Raw genomic sequence first — 18,236 nt, 5'->3', positions numbered from 1 at the left:
ATTATAAATTATTAAATACAATTAATTATTAAATGCAACCGGGAACGTATTTCTCTCTCTCTCTCTCTTTTATTTCATCTCTTTTATCATTAACATAAATTGAAAAGAATAGGACCAGTTGACACGCATGGAATTATTTGAACACCCTGTTCAGTAAATTACAGGGTGTAAGATTTACTTTTTATTTCATTCGACACATTTTATTTTATTTATTATAACGATCGAATACTGCGTAAGATTATTTTTATTCGATAAAACAATTCGCATTTTTATTAATTTTTTTTCTTTTTTTTTTTTTCTTTTTATTTTTTTTTTTAAGTAACTTTTTCTTTTTTTAACATTTTTTTAAGTAACATTATTGGTCAGAGGTTTGAAATTATTATAGAAATTGAATAGAATTCATTTGATAAATTGTTTGAATTTTGTTCGTTTTATTATCTTCTTTCATCACTGTTGCACGGTAACTGTCGTGTAAATGAAAAAAAATAAAAAAGGTAGGGCATGGGCAGGGTGGGAAAGAAGTATATATGGAGCAGGATATGTTCTGCAGAAGATAGCTAGTTTTCTAACACTATCGTTCTTCCTTCGAGAAGAGGAAAGATCGAGAGGAACGATAAGTCTCGGGTTCTTTCGAAGAAAGCTTCGATACCTGTGCGGCATCTCTGATTTACGATCGCTGTCCGCGAACGTTCAACGAGACCTGTCGATCGACAAAACGAAAGAAAAGGTATTTTAAGAAGATCAAATAAAAAGAAAGAGATAGAGAAAGAGAATGAGAGAACCTTAACGATCGTTTTTTCACGCACCAACACCATTTTACTCTCCCATGCTGATATTGGTTAATTAGATTTGTACGTTCACCCATACAACTCAAACTAAATTGCAATAATTCAATCGCAATCGATTCATTTTCGTCGATATCATAAAAATGTGAATTTAATTGAAAATATATTTTTTTGCAAAATTTTATTATTATTATTATTATTATTATAACATATTTTATCTAGGATAATTGTTATTACGAGTCGTCGGAGTTACGTAAAACGTTGGAAATCTATAAATTATTATTATTATCTGGTAGGATTAAATGTAAAATGTTTTTTATATATTGAATTATTTGTTTAAGAGATTTGCGTTAGGATTATTACGTTATTATTTCAAATGATTTTATTTTATTTATCTTTTGTTCGTTGAAAAAGTCAGAGTCACGAATGACGATTACTTATATCGATAAGAAAAGGAATTATCGATTAGGTGAGGATTAATTTTTTTCTCGCAGTACGATTGTGCAATAAGCATTCTCTTACGCTTTTGTTAATTTATCGATTAGATTTTTAAAGTTTCATTTCAAACTCTCTGATGAATTTATTATCTACGTGAGAGATTATTCCTTATTTTTTCTTTCATTTTCTTATTGAAAAAATAAGAGTAGTCAATAGATGGAAGAAGATTTAATCAATAACAATAAGATTGATCGATTGTAAATGGATTAATCGATAATAGGATTAATTTTTTCTTTATTATAGAAAGTATTTATCATATTTTTAATATCGCACTAATGTTCTTGCAATTGAAAATTTAACATGAAACACAATCGATGTTATTCGAACGAAATAATTTATTTTCTTTTATATATATATTTTTTTTTTCAATATAAAACAGGAATCACGAAGGACGGTTTCACAACCTTAAGACGCGTCCTTATTCTTATTTCGATTTCTCAATATTCCTAGGAGTACTCGATCACTCTTTGCTTTCGCAGACTGAATGCAAGTAGTATGTGCATAATGATCCCAAGGATAGAAGAATTTATTGACCGGTTATGCTTTCTCATGAATTGTTAACGACTAACTCTTACCCTCCTTTTGACTATCGGTAAGAAAAAAATACAAGAAAAAAAAAAGAATAGAAAAGAAAAATGACAAATAGTGAATAGCAGTAATCGAGTTTTTTTCTAGGATATCGTAGAAGTCTCGCGTGGTAAATCTTCGCGATTAAAAAATAAAAGAAATAAAAAAAAAGAATCGAACGAGAAATGAAAATAAAAACAAGACGAGAAAAAGGGAAGAGAGGATTAAGAAAAGACAATTCTTACAAGAGAGAGAGAGAGAGAGAAAAGCTTTTTGAACAATTAAACGAGTTACCGAAGAGAAAATAGGATAACGAATGAAGAAAAATCACTCAAAATAAAAAAAAAAAACTCAAAATTAATAAAAAATTGATTAAAATTAGATTTAATTAAACAATCACACAAAATTCAATTCAAATTTAAAATAATCAAAAAACTCAATATTAATAAAATTGATCATTCGTAAAAGTGGTTAGGGTATACGGGGTCGAATATAATATAAATTGAGAAACTAACGCGTATTTGAAGATATTATTCAAATATACGGAAACGTAAGATTTTGGAGTGATGCAAAAACGCGCGAATAAGTGCGCTAATGCGCTGGTGCACTGGTGCGCTCGTGCGCACGTCTGCCACGTTAAATATAATAGTAGCAAGGTCTTGTGCTTCGAGTCTCGAACAACATTCTTCTCAATCGCCATCACCGAGAGAATCATTTAGAGTACTACTCGAGGTCTTAACGTTAGAAAAAGATAGCGATAGAGATAGAAATATTCAACTTTTACAGGATCGGTCAAAAGTATGTACTTTTTTTATTTTCTTTCATTTCCTCGTTGTTTTATTTACCCCATTTGTCATAGACAACGAGAAAATATATAAATAAATGTTTCTTTTTACGATCATTTTTTAAATAATTAAAAAACAAACGATTATTATCGAATAATAGTATCGAAAATATAAATAAAATGATGATTTGATATAAATGATTATTTATATTTCAAGTATATTGAATTTATTATTTCGATAATGAAATCTTTTTTTTTTAACCTTTTAAAATTTATCAAAATTATTTAATCGTGTCCTCATATTAAAAATGAAAACTTTTGACTTATGCTGTATACTTAATAATATCTAGGATAGCATGGAATGTCGTCCCGCATCCCACACTAATTTTCTTTCTAACTTCGTCATTATTTTTCTTACGTTTACTATCAACGTTGCTTTGACAACGTTAGATTAATGTTTTGAAAATTTATCGATAAATAATTATACAAAAAAAAGAAAAAAAAAAAAAAACAAAAAGAAACATACAATTGACATTACAATTAATATCTTTCGATCGTTTCTATAAGATAAATAAAAAAGAAAAAAGAAAAAAAAACACGAAGCATCGTAAATTTAATGACATTTCATCAATCATTGTATAAAATGTTTCTATCCGTGTTCGTTGAAAATCCGTTTGAAATTTAATATAATATAATATAAAATTTGATCACATCGTTCGCGTTAAACTGTTAATAAATTTCGCGGTTAAATCCTACATGATATAAACGTAGAGAAATGTTAGTGGATTTCGAGTAGTATGATGATTGGTTTGGCGTTAGAAGAGCTACCACCCCCCTCCCTCTCCTGCCACCTCCTCCACCGTTCGTCAATCCGTGAGACGTGCACCTGCTTTCATCTCGAATTTCAACGTTCTCGATCAAAACGCACTGGGATTTTGGACGTTGATCTTCGACAGTAAATACTCTATTTGCTTAACGTTTTCTTGTATAGATAGATAGATAGATAGATAGATAGATAGATAGATAGATAGATAGATAGATAGATAGATAGATAGGTAGATGGATAGATAGCAGATTTCTAATAGTTAGCTAACGTAGAGTAAAACGTGACTGGTCGAGTTGTCAGCGAGCAAACGTTTACGGGATAAATATTTTCCAATCGATTTATTTCCTTTCACTAACTTTCTATCATGTCCAGTATAACTTTTGAAGATCATCCTATTTTCTCGATCGATTTTACGTACAATTTAACCATCCCCCTTAAACGCGTTACTTCATAGACATGTCAAATTCATAAATCACTTTTTTATTTTTTTCATATCAATAAATTATCCTATAATACGAGATTGTTATATAAATAAATCTATAACATTTATTATATTTTTTAATGTTGTTAAGTTTCCTTTATGTTTGTTTAATTTCGAATGTATTCGTGCTTTTTTTCTTTTTTCTTATATTCGACTTAAAGACCGATGTATAATTATAGATATTATTTTTTCATATCAATAAATTATCCTATAATACGAGATTGTTATATAAGTAAATATATTACATTTATTATATTTTTTAATGTTGTTAAGTTTCCTTAATGTTTGTTTAATTTCCAATGAAATTAAATTCTTATATTCGACTTAAAGACCTATTATTTTTTTTCTATTTAAATATCTCGCGTATATTATTAGCAACGTCATATTTTATATGCTATCAAACTTAGTAAAGTGAGATTAATTATGGATAAGAAATAATTGTGACAGTTAGTACGTCGAGACAATGTTAAGACAATATTGTTGTTGTTGTTGCTGTTGCTGCTGTTGTTGTTGTTTCAATTACACTTTGAGCACTTTGCTCGAAGTTTACCTACGCTAGAAAGCATATCCACAATGCGTTTAGACGTGGTCATAGGTTAGCAAACGCACAGAAACTAGAATGGATGCATTCCAGTGTTAAACGACCGAGATGCACGCTCGTTTAGGTAGGTCAAGCCGTCGTGTGCACCTATTAGAGTAAAGCAGACCGAATCGAACGGTTCATTGTGATCCGATCTAACAAAGTACTTCTATTCGTATCTCGACTATCGAAAAGGCTTATCGAAGTACTAAATGATTACATCTACATCTATTTGAGCCGTTTGTTTTGAAAGTGGCCTAACTCCATTTTTCATTTTTTTCCGGTTACCCACGGTAACATGTACAGCTTCAAATTATCTATCAATAAAGCATTTAAGATTTTTTACATTTCGAGTAAATACGGTAATTCTGGACACATAAGTTTTCAGAGTTAGTTGAATCACTGAACCGTTTATTTTGAAAGTGGCCTAACTCCATTAGGAGTAGAGATTTTGGTGTGGTAGAAATGGCATTACAAAAAATAATTTACTGTTTGTCCCCCGAGAGTATTACAATATTATCAAAAAGTGTCGGAAAGGTAATAACTTTATTGTACATGAAATGAGACAAGAAGATTTTGTATTAACAAAATTATTAGAAGACGCAATTTTTAAAAGGGTCAAGAATTCTAACGGAGAACCAATAAACTGGTTAAAAATATGTTGGATGAGTTTTGTGAAAAATGAATAAGATTTTCTATAAGACATTAATGAATGAGAACGAAAATTTGAAAGTCCTGAATTTAATACCACGTCGGGATAGACAAAGAAAGTTCGAAAATATTGTATTGACACCACTGTATAAAAATATAAGACAAATTACAACCGCAAAATTCAAGGACATAATTGACTTATTACGATATATACCATCGGAACATCATGATTTCTTTAAATCCCTTTCACATACACAAAATGTAGATGAGTAGAAAATTGTTTTGTAATTTATGTTTGTAGAAAATATTTTGAATCGCATAATTTATGTTTTTAAAGTGTTACAAAGATATGTAAAATAAAATAAGTATTGTTTTTTCGCAATTTGAAGCATCTTAAATTATGTTGAATGGACTTCGGTTCCTTCAAATTTTATAACGAATCTGGTTGTTAATTTTGAAAGTGGCCTAACTCCATTCTTGGTAGGAAAACGCATATTATTCACTTAATAATTGCCATTATTTTAATAGGAACTGTAAATTGAACACCTTTAGATACACTTAAGCAACATAACTCATTGTTATTCTTTACGTATATTTTTAATTGCATTGAAACGCAAACCTTTAAATATCTCAATTTAAGGTTATATGGAGTTAGGCCACTTTCAAAATAAACGGCTCATTTAAACGAAGAAAAAGAACAAAATACGATATCGAATTATTCAAATATTTGTCTTTTGTTCTTTTTTTTTTTTCAATACATATTTGAAATCATTTTGATAAGCACAAATATGATTTTTGAATTTTATCGGAAACATTTGACAAAGTAAATATTATTTGTTTTTTTATTTTCATCATAAATATCATTAATGATTCTCATTGGGATGAATTTTTCTTTTGAGGGGCGGGGTAACTCGATATCCAATAGTGTATCTTTCTATAAAAATAAAATAAAACAAGAAAAGTATTATTCACCTTCCCTTTGAATATTAATTTTCTTCGTGTTCCGGTTAAATAAATAATCAATCAACAATGATATCTAAAATTCTTTTGAATTATCAATCGATTGATTTAAATTCGTAATGTATTTGATCACCTTGAAAGTTTTTCTTTTGAGGGGCGGGGTAACTCGTATCCGATAGTGTGTCTTTCTACAAAAATAAAATAAAACAAGAAAAATATTATTCACCTTCCCTTTGAATATTAATTTTCTTCGTGTTCCGGTTAAATAAATAATCAATCAACAATGATATCTAAAATTCTTTTGAATTATCAATCGATTGATTTAAATTTATAATGTATTTGATCACCTTGAAAGTTCGTATATCAAAGACAATACCAAAATGTATATTCACGTTAGATAATTTAAGTTTTTACCAAACAATATACGAAATAACGGAGTAGTATCCAGGTGTATGTGGTAACATTAATGATTCTCATTGGGATGAATTTTTCTTTTCTGGGGGGGGGGGTAACTCGTGTCTTTCTATAAAAATAAAATAAAACAAGAAAAGAATTATTCACCTTCTCTTTGAATATTAATTTCCTCCGTGTTCCGGTTTAATAAATAATCAATCGACAATGATATCTAAAATTCTTTTGAATTATAAATCAATTGATTTAAATTTGTAATGTATTTGATCACCTTGAAAGTTCGTATATCAAAGACAATACCGAAATGTATATTCACGTTAGATAGTTTAAGTTTTTACCAAACAATATACGAAATAACGGAGTAGTATCCAGGTGTATGCGGTAACATTGGAATATATATATATATATCGTAGAGATTTGAAACTTGTAGTTGAAAGAAGAAACATTGTAGATTCCCAGCTGTATAGACCGTAGGTAAACTGAGAGATAGGGGAGTTTGTTTACGTTAGGAGTAGACAATACGATAGCCAGCAATTCGCGTATGTACCTACTAATACCATTGCATTGAGAGATTCGTAAGTGCATGGCGACTAGATAAATACATACAAGTAAGTATATGAACGTCAGTAGACCGTTATTACTATTCGTGTTTCCTACACGATCTATACAAATCTCACGCGACGTTTACTTCCTTTAGAAATAACGTAAGGAAAGTAAAGGAATAGTGTTTTTCACAGACATTGTCAAATATTTTCACTCGATAAACTTTTTTCAAAACGAGAGCAGGAGGAGTCAAGGAACCAACAACAACTTGCTATCCTTTATCGATTAGAATTCACCTAACCGAATAGAATTTCTATTATTCTTTACGATAAAAAAAAAAAAAAACAAACGATGTTTGGTGCACAACCAATTGAATTTCCTAACTGACAATGACAAATGTTAGAAAGTGTGATTTAAATAAAAAAAAAGAATAAAGATAGAAAAAAAAGAAATGTCGTGTTAAATCTATTTTCTTTATATTTTTTTTCAAAATATTCTTACATTTATTCGAAAATCGGTAGAAACTTAACGAGCGTTCCAATAGAAAATCGATTCTCTCGTTTTCTCGACCTTATCGAAATCGTAAATTTTCTATAAGATTTCAATGGTCGTTTGAATATTTCGATTAATAATGCGTCTAACTTTATTTTATATTTCATTTTAAAAATAACCGTAAAATGTATCGTTACACGAGTAATAATGTTTAATTTAAGAAAAATCCTACGAATCACGTAAATAAAATAATAAAAAACAAATAAGACACGTGTTATCGCCCACAATGACGAAAAAAAAGAAAATAAAATTAAAAAAAGAAGCATAATTTACATCGATGTTTCGAGATCGAGTTGACAGGGGTTGTTGGGGGTTCGAAGATCATTCAGGCCACGTGTTCGACACCCCCTAGTTGCCTGCTACCGGAATAAGAATAAAATTTCGTATAAATAAAAAGAGAGAGAACGACACAGCGTCTTTCCTGCTACGTATGTTCTACTCTCCTCCTCCTCCTCCTCCTCCTACTCTTCCTCCTCCCCCTTCCTTTACCCATCCTTTGCACAATTCTGTTCTGTTTCTGGTCTACTCCAGTTTTCTCGTGTAAAGTCACAGAATGGAATAGTGCGGATGGGCGTCTCCTGGGTACGCTCCTACAGGAATTTTATAGACTGCTCCCGAATGCCACATTTACTCTCAACATCCTTTTTTCTTTTTCTCTTATTTTTTTTCCTCTTCTTCTTTTTTTTTAATTTCTCTCTCTCTCTTTCTTTCTCTGTTTTTTTTTCTCCTTTTTTTTGCACTTTTTTTCTTTTCTTTTCTTTCCTGTTTTCACAGCAAGGACGACAGGTTTCCGAGTGAAGGGAGGCCTCCTCCTCCTCCTCCTCCTCCCCCTCCCCTTCGTGCACCTTTTACCTCTTACCATAGGAGAAAAAGCAGCAAGGAGTAGAGTTCTTCTCCTCTGCTACATTCGGAACAGGTCGGAAAACTCTTTACCGCAAGTACGCTAGGATTCTACACGAGGGAATTTCTTTATAACTCAACGATAAAAAGACGTTTCTGATGCGACGAGAATTTCAAATCAAGTTATTTGCACCAGATTATACGCATGTATATATATATATATAGGATGTCCAGATAACCGATGGTACGAATAACCAGGTGTGGCGATTTCTGCATAAAAAAATAAACCGAAAATATTGAATACAATTTGTTTCATAATAAGTCTGGGGTACTTTTTAGATTCTCTTTTTGTTTTTGTTTCTGTTTTTCTTTTTTGGAGTAAAATAAGTTTGAAAATTCGTCGAACACGCGTGAACTGTACTCAATACGCAATTTTGGAAAATACAAATTTTCTTTTGAAATAATATTATTACATTACAAATATAATTTTTATTTATTTAGAATAATTTCTTAATTATTCTTGTAGAATCTATTACACAATATCTTGTAAATGTAAGATATAGGTATAAAAAAAGGTATCTTTAATTTTTATATTTTTATTATATGTTTTTTTTTTTTTGGAGTAAAATAAGTTTGAAAATTCGTCGAACACGCGTGAACTTTACTCAATATGCAATTTTGGAAAATATACATTTTCTTTTGAAATAATATTATTACATTACAAATGTAATTTTTATTTATTTAGAATAATTTCTTAATTGTTCTTGTGGAATCTATTACACAATATCTTGTAAATGTAAGATATAGGTATAAAAAAGGTATCTTTAATTTTTATATTTTTATTATATGTTTTTACTTTTTTTGTTTTTTTTCAATTCTTCGGAATTATGATTCCCCTTATTATTGTTCTTTGTTTTATTTTTCTTTTCGTATTTGAAGAGTCTCATCGATTATATACCAAGTAATAAGTATCATTAAAAATTGTTCATATACTTTATCTCCTCGTTGCGATATTTTTCATATAATCGTTTCAGATAACCGTTATATTTTTATTTTAACTCGAGATAAGCTTAGGCTACCGTGCTATAAAGTATCTAAATGATTAAAAAGATCTTTATTTATTTTTATTCTTTTTATTTTTTAGAAATGTTATTCGTTGAGTCAGTAAACGATAAATCCATAGGAATCGATTTGAATGTTTCGAAAATTTATTTATATCTAATAAAAATTCATATTTTTTTTTATTTCATATTGAGAGTTTGAAGAGAAAAATACACCATAAGCTCGTTCTCTCATGAACGAACGAAAGTATAACGTGGATAATATGCAAATCGACTTGTTTTTAACTATAAAACCGTGTACCAACGGAGTTTACTCTTTCATGCAAAAAAAAAAAGAAAAAAGAAATTAAAAAACAACTTCAGGAATGTAAGAGAACAACTCTTCAAAACTTTAGGGCAACGTATAAGAGAAAGGAGAGAGGAGTAGAAATTAAACTTTTCTATAATCTCGCTATTTTTGAATTAACTTTGTATTCTTCCCAGTCAACCAAAAAAAAAGAACGTTACTTTCTTTTTTTCTTGTTTTTGTATTTTTTAATCAAAATTTTTTATATTTTTATTTTTCTTCTTTATTAAACCGTATCGACAACATTTTTTATGTTAAATAATTAATATAATAATATACATAATCTTATATTAAAATATTTACTATTTCGTATTTTATAATATAATTATATTATACTGTATCATACTTCAATGCAGTTTATTATACTTTACAGTGATATACTGCATTATAGGAAGTATGAACTTTATATATTATTGAATAATTATTCAAATAGAAAAACATATTAATTATATATATATTTATTAATTATATATATTAATTATATATTATATATATATATATATATATAATTAATATGTTTATATTACTATATTATAAACTATATTATATATAGTTAATAAATATATATATTAAAAACGAATATATTATCGATAATATAATATATTATAAAATATATTAAAAATAAAAGTGTGTATTTTTGTATTAATAATAGATATTATTATCCTAATTACTTCAACGTGAACAGTACGTGATAAAGGAAGCATGTGTCGTCGATTCTGCATTATGGATTCCGCATGCGTATCGAATACTATCGTGAATATTAGTAGGCAAGACGAGTCGTGTTAAAGAAATTTCAGTTGGCTGGTAATGGAGGTGATGGTGATGGTGGGTGGTGGTGGTGGTGGTGATGGCGGCTTATGTATTAGTTGAAGAAAGTTTTAACTGCATGCGTATTTGAGCATACTACGTATGAAATTATCGATATATTATGCAAATGTTACTTCTCAACTTCTAAGTCTCCTAGTTATTTCTTCCTTTCTTTTTTTTTTCTTCATTTTTTTTTTCTTTTTTTAATACCAATTTTATTTTAAAACGTAACTAGTTCGTTATCGAGGCATTAGCATTCTCGCATTTTCATTCTACGTCGATTTGGAAGGTCAAGATTTTTGAACTAACTAAATGAACAAATAAAATAAAATAATATATAAAAAGAAAATACTTTTCATATTTCGTATGAAAAAAATGTATTGGAATTGTTATTCGGAGAACGAAAAATAATTTTCCGGTATTAATACGCTGTTCTAGAAAATATATCAAAAATCCCCTCCCCCTGTTCACCCCACATAACAACGCCTCCTTCCCTCTCCCAAAGAAAAAAAGAAAACACATAAACACACACACACACACGTTCGAAACTGTTGTATTCCCTGGCGTTGCACGCATAGTCGAGAATAAACTTTATTCCCGTTTGTCTTTTCCCTTCTTTTTTTTTTTTCTTTTCTTTCTTTTTTTCTTTCATATTTGTTTTTTGTTTTTGTTTTATCGGTAGTGCTTTTATAAAACACAAGACACTAGCGCGAACGTATAAATTTTGTATATGCGTCATAAAAATCGATGCAATCGATCCAAAGTTTATATTTCATATATAGGAAAGGTGGTATTCGTTGTTTCCAATTCGAATTTGAGGGGTTGTACGACGAAACGTTGTTAAATTTCTTCTTTCAATGCGAATATACTTCTTTTTTATTTTTTTTGTCTCTTTTCACGACTCGTTGTTATTTTCATTCAATCCTTTCATTCGTTTTTATTCGCATGATATCGCCGTTTCTACCTGTATGATGTTAATTCATCGAAATCCAATGCAAGTCGTGTCATAGATATCAGCATTTGCCTATCATCGTCTTATCCGATTGTTACGTTCCATTCCATATCATCCTCCCCTCCCCTTCCCTCCACTACCCCCCCATCCTTATCCTATTCCCTTCATCCTTCTGATACTACTATCATTACTATGAACACTATCGTATCTATTATTAATATTATGATTATCAGATTACTATCACCGTGTCATCATTTTGATATTAATTATATCATTATTATTATTATTATTATTATTTTATAATATTACTTTATTATTATCATCATTATATTATTATTTTAATCATTATTATTGTAATCATTAGACACCGTACATATTATAATACTATTAAATCTTAACAACCCTTACACATCGCAAGACCCTTTTAACTCTCACCTATAAAAACCTTTTTCAAATCTTCGATAGACAACTTTAAACGAAGTCTACTATTTTCTTAATTTAACCTGACAAATATAACTCAGCATCCGACCGAATAAAATGACTCTAGTATAAATGAAAACTTATCTTTTGATAAAATCAATCTCAACGTAAAATAAATTAAAAACAAATTTTAACGTACACACTTACAATTATTCCTTAATTATTGATTCGTATTATTACATTTCACGTTAGACTTGAACCCAATACACCTAACGCAACGATGTCATCAAATATTCTCTCATTTGCGTCGAAAGACAATCACATAATCTTCATCTTACTTAGCGTAGCTAAACGTTGTTCGATGAATCTCTCTTCTCATCGAAAGAGATTACAGAAGCAGGGATCGTACTCATTATCTAATCTCGTATAAAACAGAGAGAGAGAGAGAGAGAGAGAAGAATAGGACGGAGAAGCGTATTAACGTGATGCGAAATGCTGCGGTGCGGTCAGAACGCAAGCCGTTTTGAACGGCAACCCGAGTTCCATCGTAATTATGCAGTTTGATGTAGCCGTGCACTCGAGTATAAGGTTCTAACCAGTCGAGTGTACAATGTAGAGAGAAAGAGAGAGGAAGAGGAGGCTTCTGGATATGTGTCTGTGTCATTGTCTATGTCTATATGGCATAGTGTCTCTATCCTATGTGTATGAGTGTTTCTGATTGTATTTGTATATCTTTGTGCGTTTGTATGTATCTGCTGTGTCTCTGACTGTCTGTGCATCTTTGTGTGTCTCTGTATCTGTATGTTTGTATGTGTCTGCTGCTGTGTCTCTGACCGTGTATCTGTGTATCTGTAGGTTTGTATGTGTCTGCTGTGTCTCTGACTGTGTATCTGCAAGTTTGTCTGTGTCTGTTGTGTCTCTGACTGTGTATCTGTAGGTTTATATGTGTCTGCTGTATCTCTGACTGTGTATCTGCAGGTTTGTACGTGTCTGCTGTGTATCTGCAGGTTTGTATGTGTCTGCTGTGTATCTGCAGGTTTGTATGTGTCTGCTGTGACTCTGACTGTGTATTCGTGTATCTGTAGGTTTGTATGTGTCTGCTGTGTCTCTGACTGTGTATCTGTAGGTTTGTATGTGTCTGCTGTGTCTCTGACTGTGTATTTGCAGGTTTGTATGTGTCTGTTGTGTCTCTGACTGTGTATCTGTAGGTTTGTATGTGTCTGCTGTGTCTCTGACTGTGTATTTGCTGTGTTTCTGACTGTGTCTGTACGTTTTTCAGTATGTGTATGTGTGTGTATGTGTGTGTATGTGTCTGTCGGTAGTATCAAGCTGGCTGTTGGCTGATGCCTACTCTCTCCTAGTATCATCGTGCGTTATTAGACTAGCTTTAATGCTGGCGCATTACGACGCGGTGCTATTACGCGAAGGCTAATACGCGTTCACATTTGGAGGGACCTCGCGAGCCTAGCGAAATAATCTCGTCGTTTCCTAAACACACGATACTACGACTACGACGACGACGACGACGACGACGACGAAAACGACGATATTATCGAGTCTCTCTCTTTCTCTATTCCGATAAATTTCTATTAATGTATAGGTAAGCTTATGTATATTACACGCCTCGTTAGAGGTTCCTATAATATTCTGTCTTACAGGAATTTGGGGTAAAGTTAGATCAAGTGTTGGTATAATGAATAGAAACTGAGAGAGAGAGAGAGAGAGAGAGAGAGAGAAAAGGGAATTTAAATGAAAATAATTTCATGAAATTGTATTGTTTTATTATTTGGATTAATGTATGAATATAATATACGATATTATGTTTAACGCGAATTTGTGAGAAAATTATATTAAGGGGTGACAAAGAGATGAAAAAAAATTCGGCTTAGGTTTCAAAAATTTAACAAAATGGTATTATTTAATTATACTGTTATAATTAGGAAGCGTACCGAAATAATGTTGTCTTATGCGAATACGCGTTAGATTGAAATAAAGTTATTAGTATAAATATATAAGCGGAGAATTTAGTTTTCTAACATTTTTATAAAAATGATATTTTATTACTGTTTTAATTAAGAGTACCGAAAAAAAGTGCTGTCGGATGCAATTTTGTGATAAAACAAGCTTAAGAGTTAGTTAGCACGGAATAAAATAGAATTTAGGTTCGAGAGAAAAATGTAATAATATGATATTATTTTATAATTTTGACAATTTTTAAAAATAGTCTCTACAAAATATTCTGTCTTACGTTAATTCGTATTAGCACCAAACCAAAAACAGAATGAGCTTTCAAACGTTAACAGAACATTACTATATATCGTAATTATTTTAATTAATAAAAATATATATGCTTGAAGAGATGAAAAATGCGAATATTCTCAAATTCCGTAAACAAAAATATCAAGACCACAGAAGCCACGTTCTCAAATGCAACATTAAATAAACATCTATTTCCAAATTTTAATCTAATTTCCCGTTTTGGGAAATTTCTTCGATTCACGAATCATACTAAAACAAAACAGTGCTCTAAATATTTTCTAACAAACAGAAATTACGCGTTACGTTAAAAAATGTTTGAATGCATGCATCGATTTGTAAGTTTCACGATACACATTGCACATAATTCAGCATCGAATTCAACTGTCATGAATACACGAAAACAGCATATATTCAAACTTTGTTATATCACAGAGCAAACTATAAAGTATCGATAATGTGGAAACAAACTGAAATTGATGCATGCATCGTAGCATGTGTTCAATATAAGGATTTCAAGTATTGTGCAGAGATAAAAAAAATTGGACATTGAAAGGAATGCAGTTAATTGCTTACTCACTGCAATTTACTGTTTCTTAGAGTATAATCAAAATTATATATCACACGTATTTTATTTATTTCTAGGAAGGATTACGTCTATTAATTAGATTCTCGATAAAGAAAATATATATAAAAATAAAAATCATTTAAATTATATTATTTCATATTTGAACAATAAATAATTCAAGTACGTTATTCTTACTCGCGATAGACCTTGAAGTATAAGTATGATTATCGTAAATATAAAAATCCCCTAATTATATAATATTAATTTATAGACTTTGAGAATATTAAAGGGGAAAAGGGACGTGCGTGGGAGGAGGGGGGAGAGGAGGGGGGAGGGGTAGATGAAAGAATAAAATAATCCTCCGAAAGGTGCGCGATATTTTAAATATTTAAATAATGAAGATTTATATTTAAGAAATGTTATGAAATATTTTTCCAATTGCGAGACTTGATTAAATTAAATGAAAAGGGAAAGAAAAAGAAAAATAGAAAAAAGAAATGCGAAAGAAAGTAGTAGCATCATTTACCGATCGTAAACGTAACTTCGACCAATGCATATAAAATAAGTTTAATATAGATATATATATTCCGATTGACTAGGAAAGAATAAGAATTGATATTCCTGGTGAGCCACCAAGAGGAATCAACGTCGTCGACTTTGACGTCGTAGTTGGACATCCAAGTGAAAAGAAAAAAGGGGGCACCTTAGGATCGTTCACGGATCGTGGGGCTCGTTGCTTGCCTCATGACAAGGCCTCGGCAACGTTTAAGCGCGTGAGTTGAAATTACAATTCGGATCCGACCCGTTTCTTTTCTTATATTTCTTTTCTTTTAACGTCGCAATCAAACAGTTCGAATAATTCGATAAGAAAAGAAGAAGAAGAAGAAGAAGAAGAAGCTTTCCAATTTGATTGGTAACTCGTATAACGTAAATTTTGTATAAATTACGAGACAGGGTTTTTAGAAAAATTCAGTATAAACAAATAAAGAAATAAAACTTGACTAAAAATCGCACAAATTGTAGGAAACGATGATACGATTTTATCAAATTCGATGCGAAGCACGAAATAACGAAAAAATCGATAAATTAGTTAACAATTGCAAACTCGTAAATAAAAGTTAATGAAATTTGGATGAAATTGATGAAATTGAGGAAAAGAAAAAGAGTATAAAAATAAACTTACCGCAAGTTGGAAACAACGATAGAGTAACGGCCATCGATACTGATGAGGTCAGCGTTCTGTAGTACCAATCCGGTAATCAGCATACCGATCAAAGCTGGAAGAGTCGTCAAGGAAAATAGCCAACCACCGAAATGGGCGGCTATGCATAACGCGGCAAGACCGAACAAAGGACCACCTGGTGCTGCGTCATCTCCTGCTATCGAGTAAACTACACCCCAAATCAAAAGACCCAGCAGGAAAAGGCAGAGTATTCTTGCAAATTTGCGATAACTCGGACAGAATGGTTGTGGGCAGGCTTTTTTCCATCCTGGTGGTTCCCACGAGGGTGTATCGTCGCGTCCATGACAACGGGCGCAAAAAAGGTACAACCACGACCTGGTAGAAACAAATTGTCAAGATTTACAATAGGATGGAAGTTAGCTAGATTAACGTTTATAAACAAAACAATAAAAATACTAATGATATATAAATAAGTACGGAACAACGATTCGGATAGAAATAAATAGAAGAATTCCTAAAAAATAGATACAACTACGACCTGTTATAAAAACAAATTTTAAAGATTTCTATTTTAATTGTTAATTAATAATTAATCGACAATACTTCGTTAGATGAATTAAAAAACATTTATTTCTAGAACAAAGTTCGTGCGTTTATTGTGTTACAAATTGTATTACAAATTGCATAATGGATTGCATTTTTTTTTTTGTAAAATTTATTTTGAAAATATTCATTTCAAAACCACGCGAACTTTTGAATTCGGCCTAATATAATAAGATAATAATTAACGATGTTTCTCGGATGAATTATTCGTCTAATCCGTTATAATCTCGTTAGATAAAAAATCAAATAATAATAATAATAATATTCTTTTCGATTAGAATTGGTTTGGATTATGATTATGATCTCACCTCTCTAATTCTTCGGAGTACTCGATCTTATCCCTTATCGAACTGGTCATACTAAACGCTGATTTTTTCCTGTTATCGTTAACCCTACCATTCTCAGCTAAATCTAACTTGTTGTGCTGCGGTAGATTCTCTACGCTGTCGTAATGACTCCCGGTATGATGAAGTATCGACTTCCTTCTACCTTGATCCGAATTGTGCTCGGAACTGGAGCTTATACGACGATGATGTTCGAATGCAGGATTGTCTACGCCAAATACTTGATCGGATATCGAAACACGTCTTTTCGATATTTCCTCGCACGGTGGTCTCGTTATCGTTCTACTTTCCATTTCCATGTTTTGTGTACTTTTTCTTTTTCTTTTTTTTTATTTACCCTTTTCCTCTCCTCCTAACGTTTTCAATGTATTTTTTTTCTTTATTTTCTTTATTCCAAACGCGCGTCACTCGGAACAACGACGATCACTCGAAATAAATTATTAACGTAAATGATGATGACGATGATGATAACTATACGAGGAAGAATTAAATGTATTAAAAAAAAAAAAAAACAAACGAACTCTCTTGATTAAGATAAAAAGAAAAAAAAAACTACACACGAAAGGTGTAGCGGTGTCACGCTCTCGACCACGATCGGTGTAATAATAATGTTTTCCAAAGATACGCCGCGTTCCTACTACGATTCGCGTCTTTCACACCTTGGCCCGGTTTTGCCATCGGTTTGTCTAACACTTTGGAGAGGATACTCTCGTACACACCTTATTTATTATTTTACCAAACACTCGAACAACCGAAACTTGTGCGATCCTCTAACACTCTTTGTTCACCTATTTAGCGCGCGATTTATTTTTCTCGATTTATTCTTTTTATGTTTATGTATTCTCTTCTCACTTTCTTCCCCTTCCCCTCCCCTTTTACGTACGTACATACGTACGTAAGTAAACAAAAAAAAACAACAACGTTTCACGGTTAAACAAAATTTTGTAACGAACGACGACGACGAAAATCAAAAATTTCAAATAAAAAATCGGAGAAACGCGAAGCAACCCCCCCCCTGGTGTCTGTCGATCGAAAATTCGTGTTCTTGAAAATGATTCGAAAGGAATGATCGTTCCAACGCGGTTAACTATCGACTAAACGTCGCGTAATGTCCGTCGCGGACACTGCCCGTGGTATGTTCATACGTTATATATATATATATATATATATGTATATACACGTAAGTACTTACTTACTTACCGTGAGTGCTTGTGCGCC

The 18,236-nt window shown here is 31.1% G+C and overlaps 1 protein-coding gene across 1 annotated transcript in view; it reads right to left on the bottom strand.

Moving 5' to 3' along the window:
* Positions 1 to 17,883, bottom strand: part of LOC122519451 (sodium/hydrogen exchanger 9B2-like) — a 42,676-nt gene extending 24,793 nt beyond the window's left edge. The window contains exons 1-3 of the mRNA XM_043638872.1: positions 17,579 to 17,883; positions 16,983 to 17,489; positions 16,072 to 16,446 (exon numbers count right to left, since the gene is read on the bottom strand). Coding sequence (XP_043494807.1) covers positions 16,072 to 16,446; positions 16,983 to 17,317 — 710 coding nt within the window. The 5' untranslated portion in view covers positions 17,318 to 17,489; positions 17,579 to 17,883. The remainder of the gene's footprint in view (positions 1 to 16,071; positions 16,447 to 16,982; positions 17,490 to 17,578) is intronic.
* Positions 17,884 to 18,236: the final 353 nt, after the last annotated feature.

The sequence above is a fragment of the Polistes fuscatus genome, unplaced genomic scaffold (assembly GCF_010416935.1).
Source record: "Polistes fuscatus isolate 324 unplaced genomic scaffold, CU_Pfus_HIC Scaffold3, whole genome shotgun sequence".
Lineage (NCBI taxonomy): Eukaryota > Metazoa > Arthropoda > Insecta > Hymenoptera > Vespidae > Polistes > Polistes fuscatus.
Note: the sequence above shows the minus strand (reverse complement) of the source record. Positions and strands in the feature narration are given on the sequence as shown.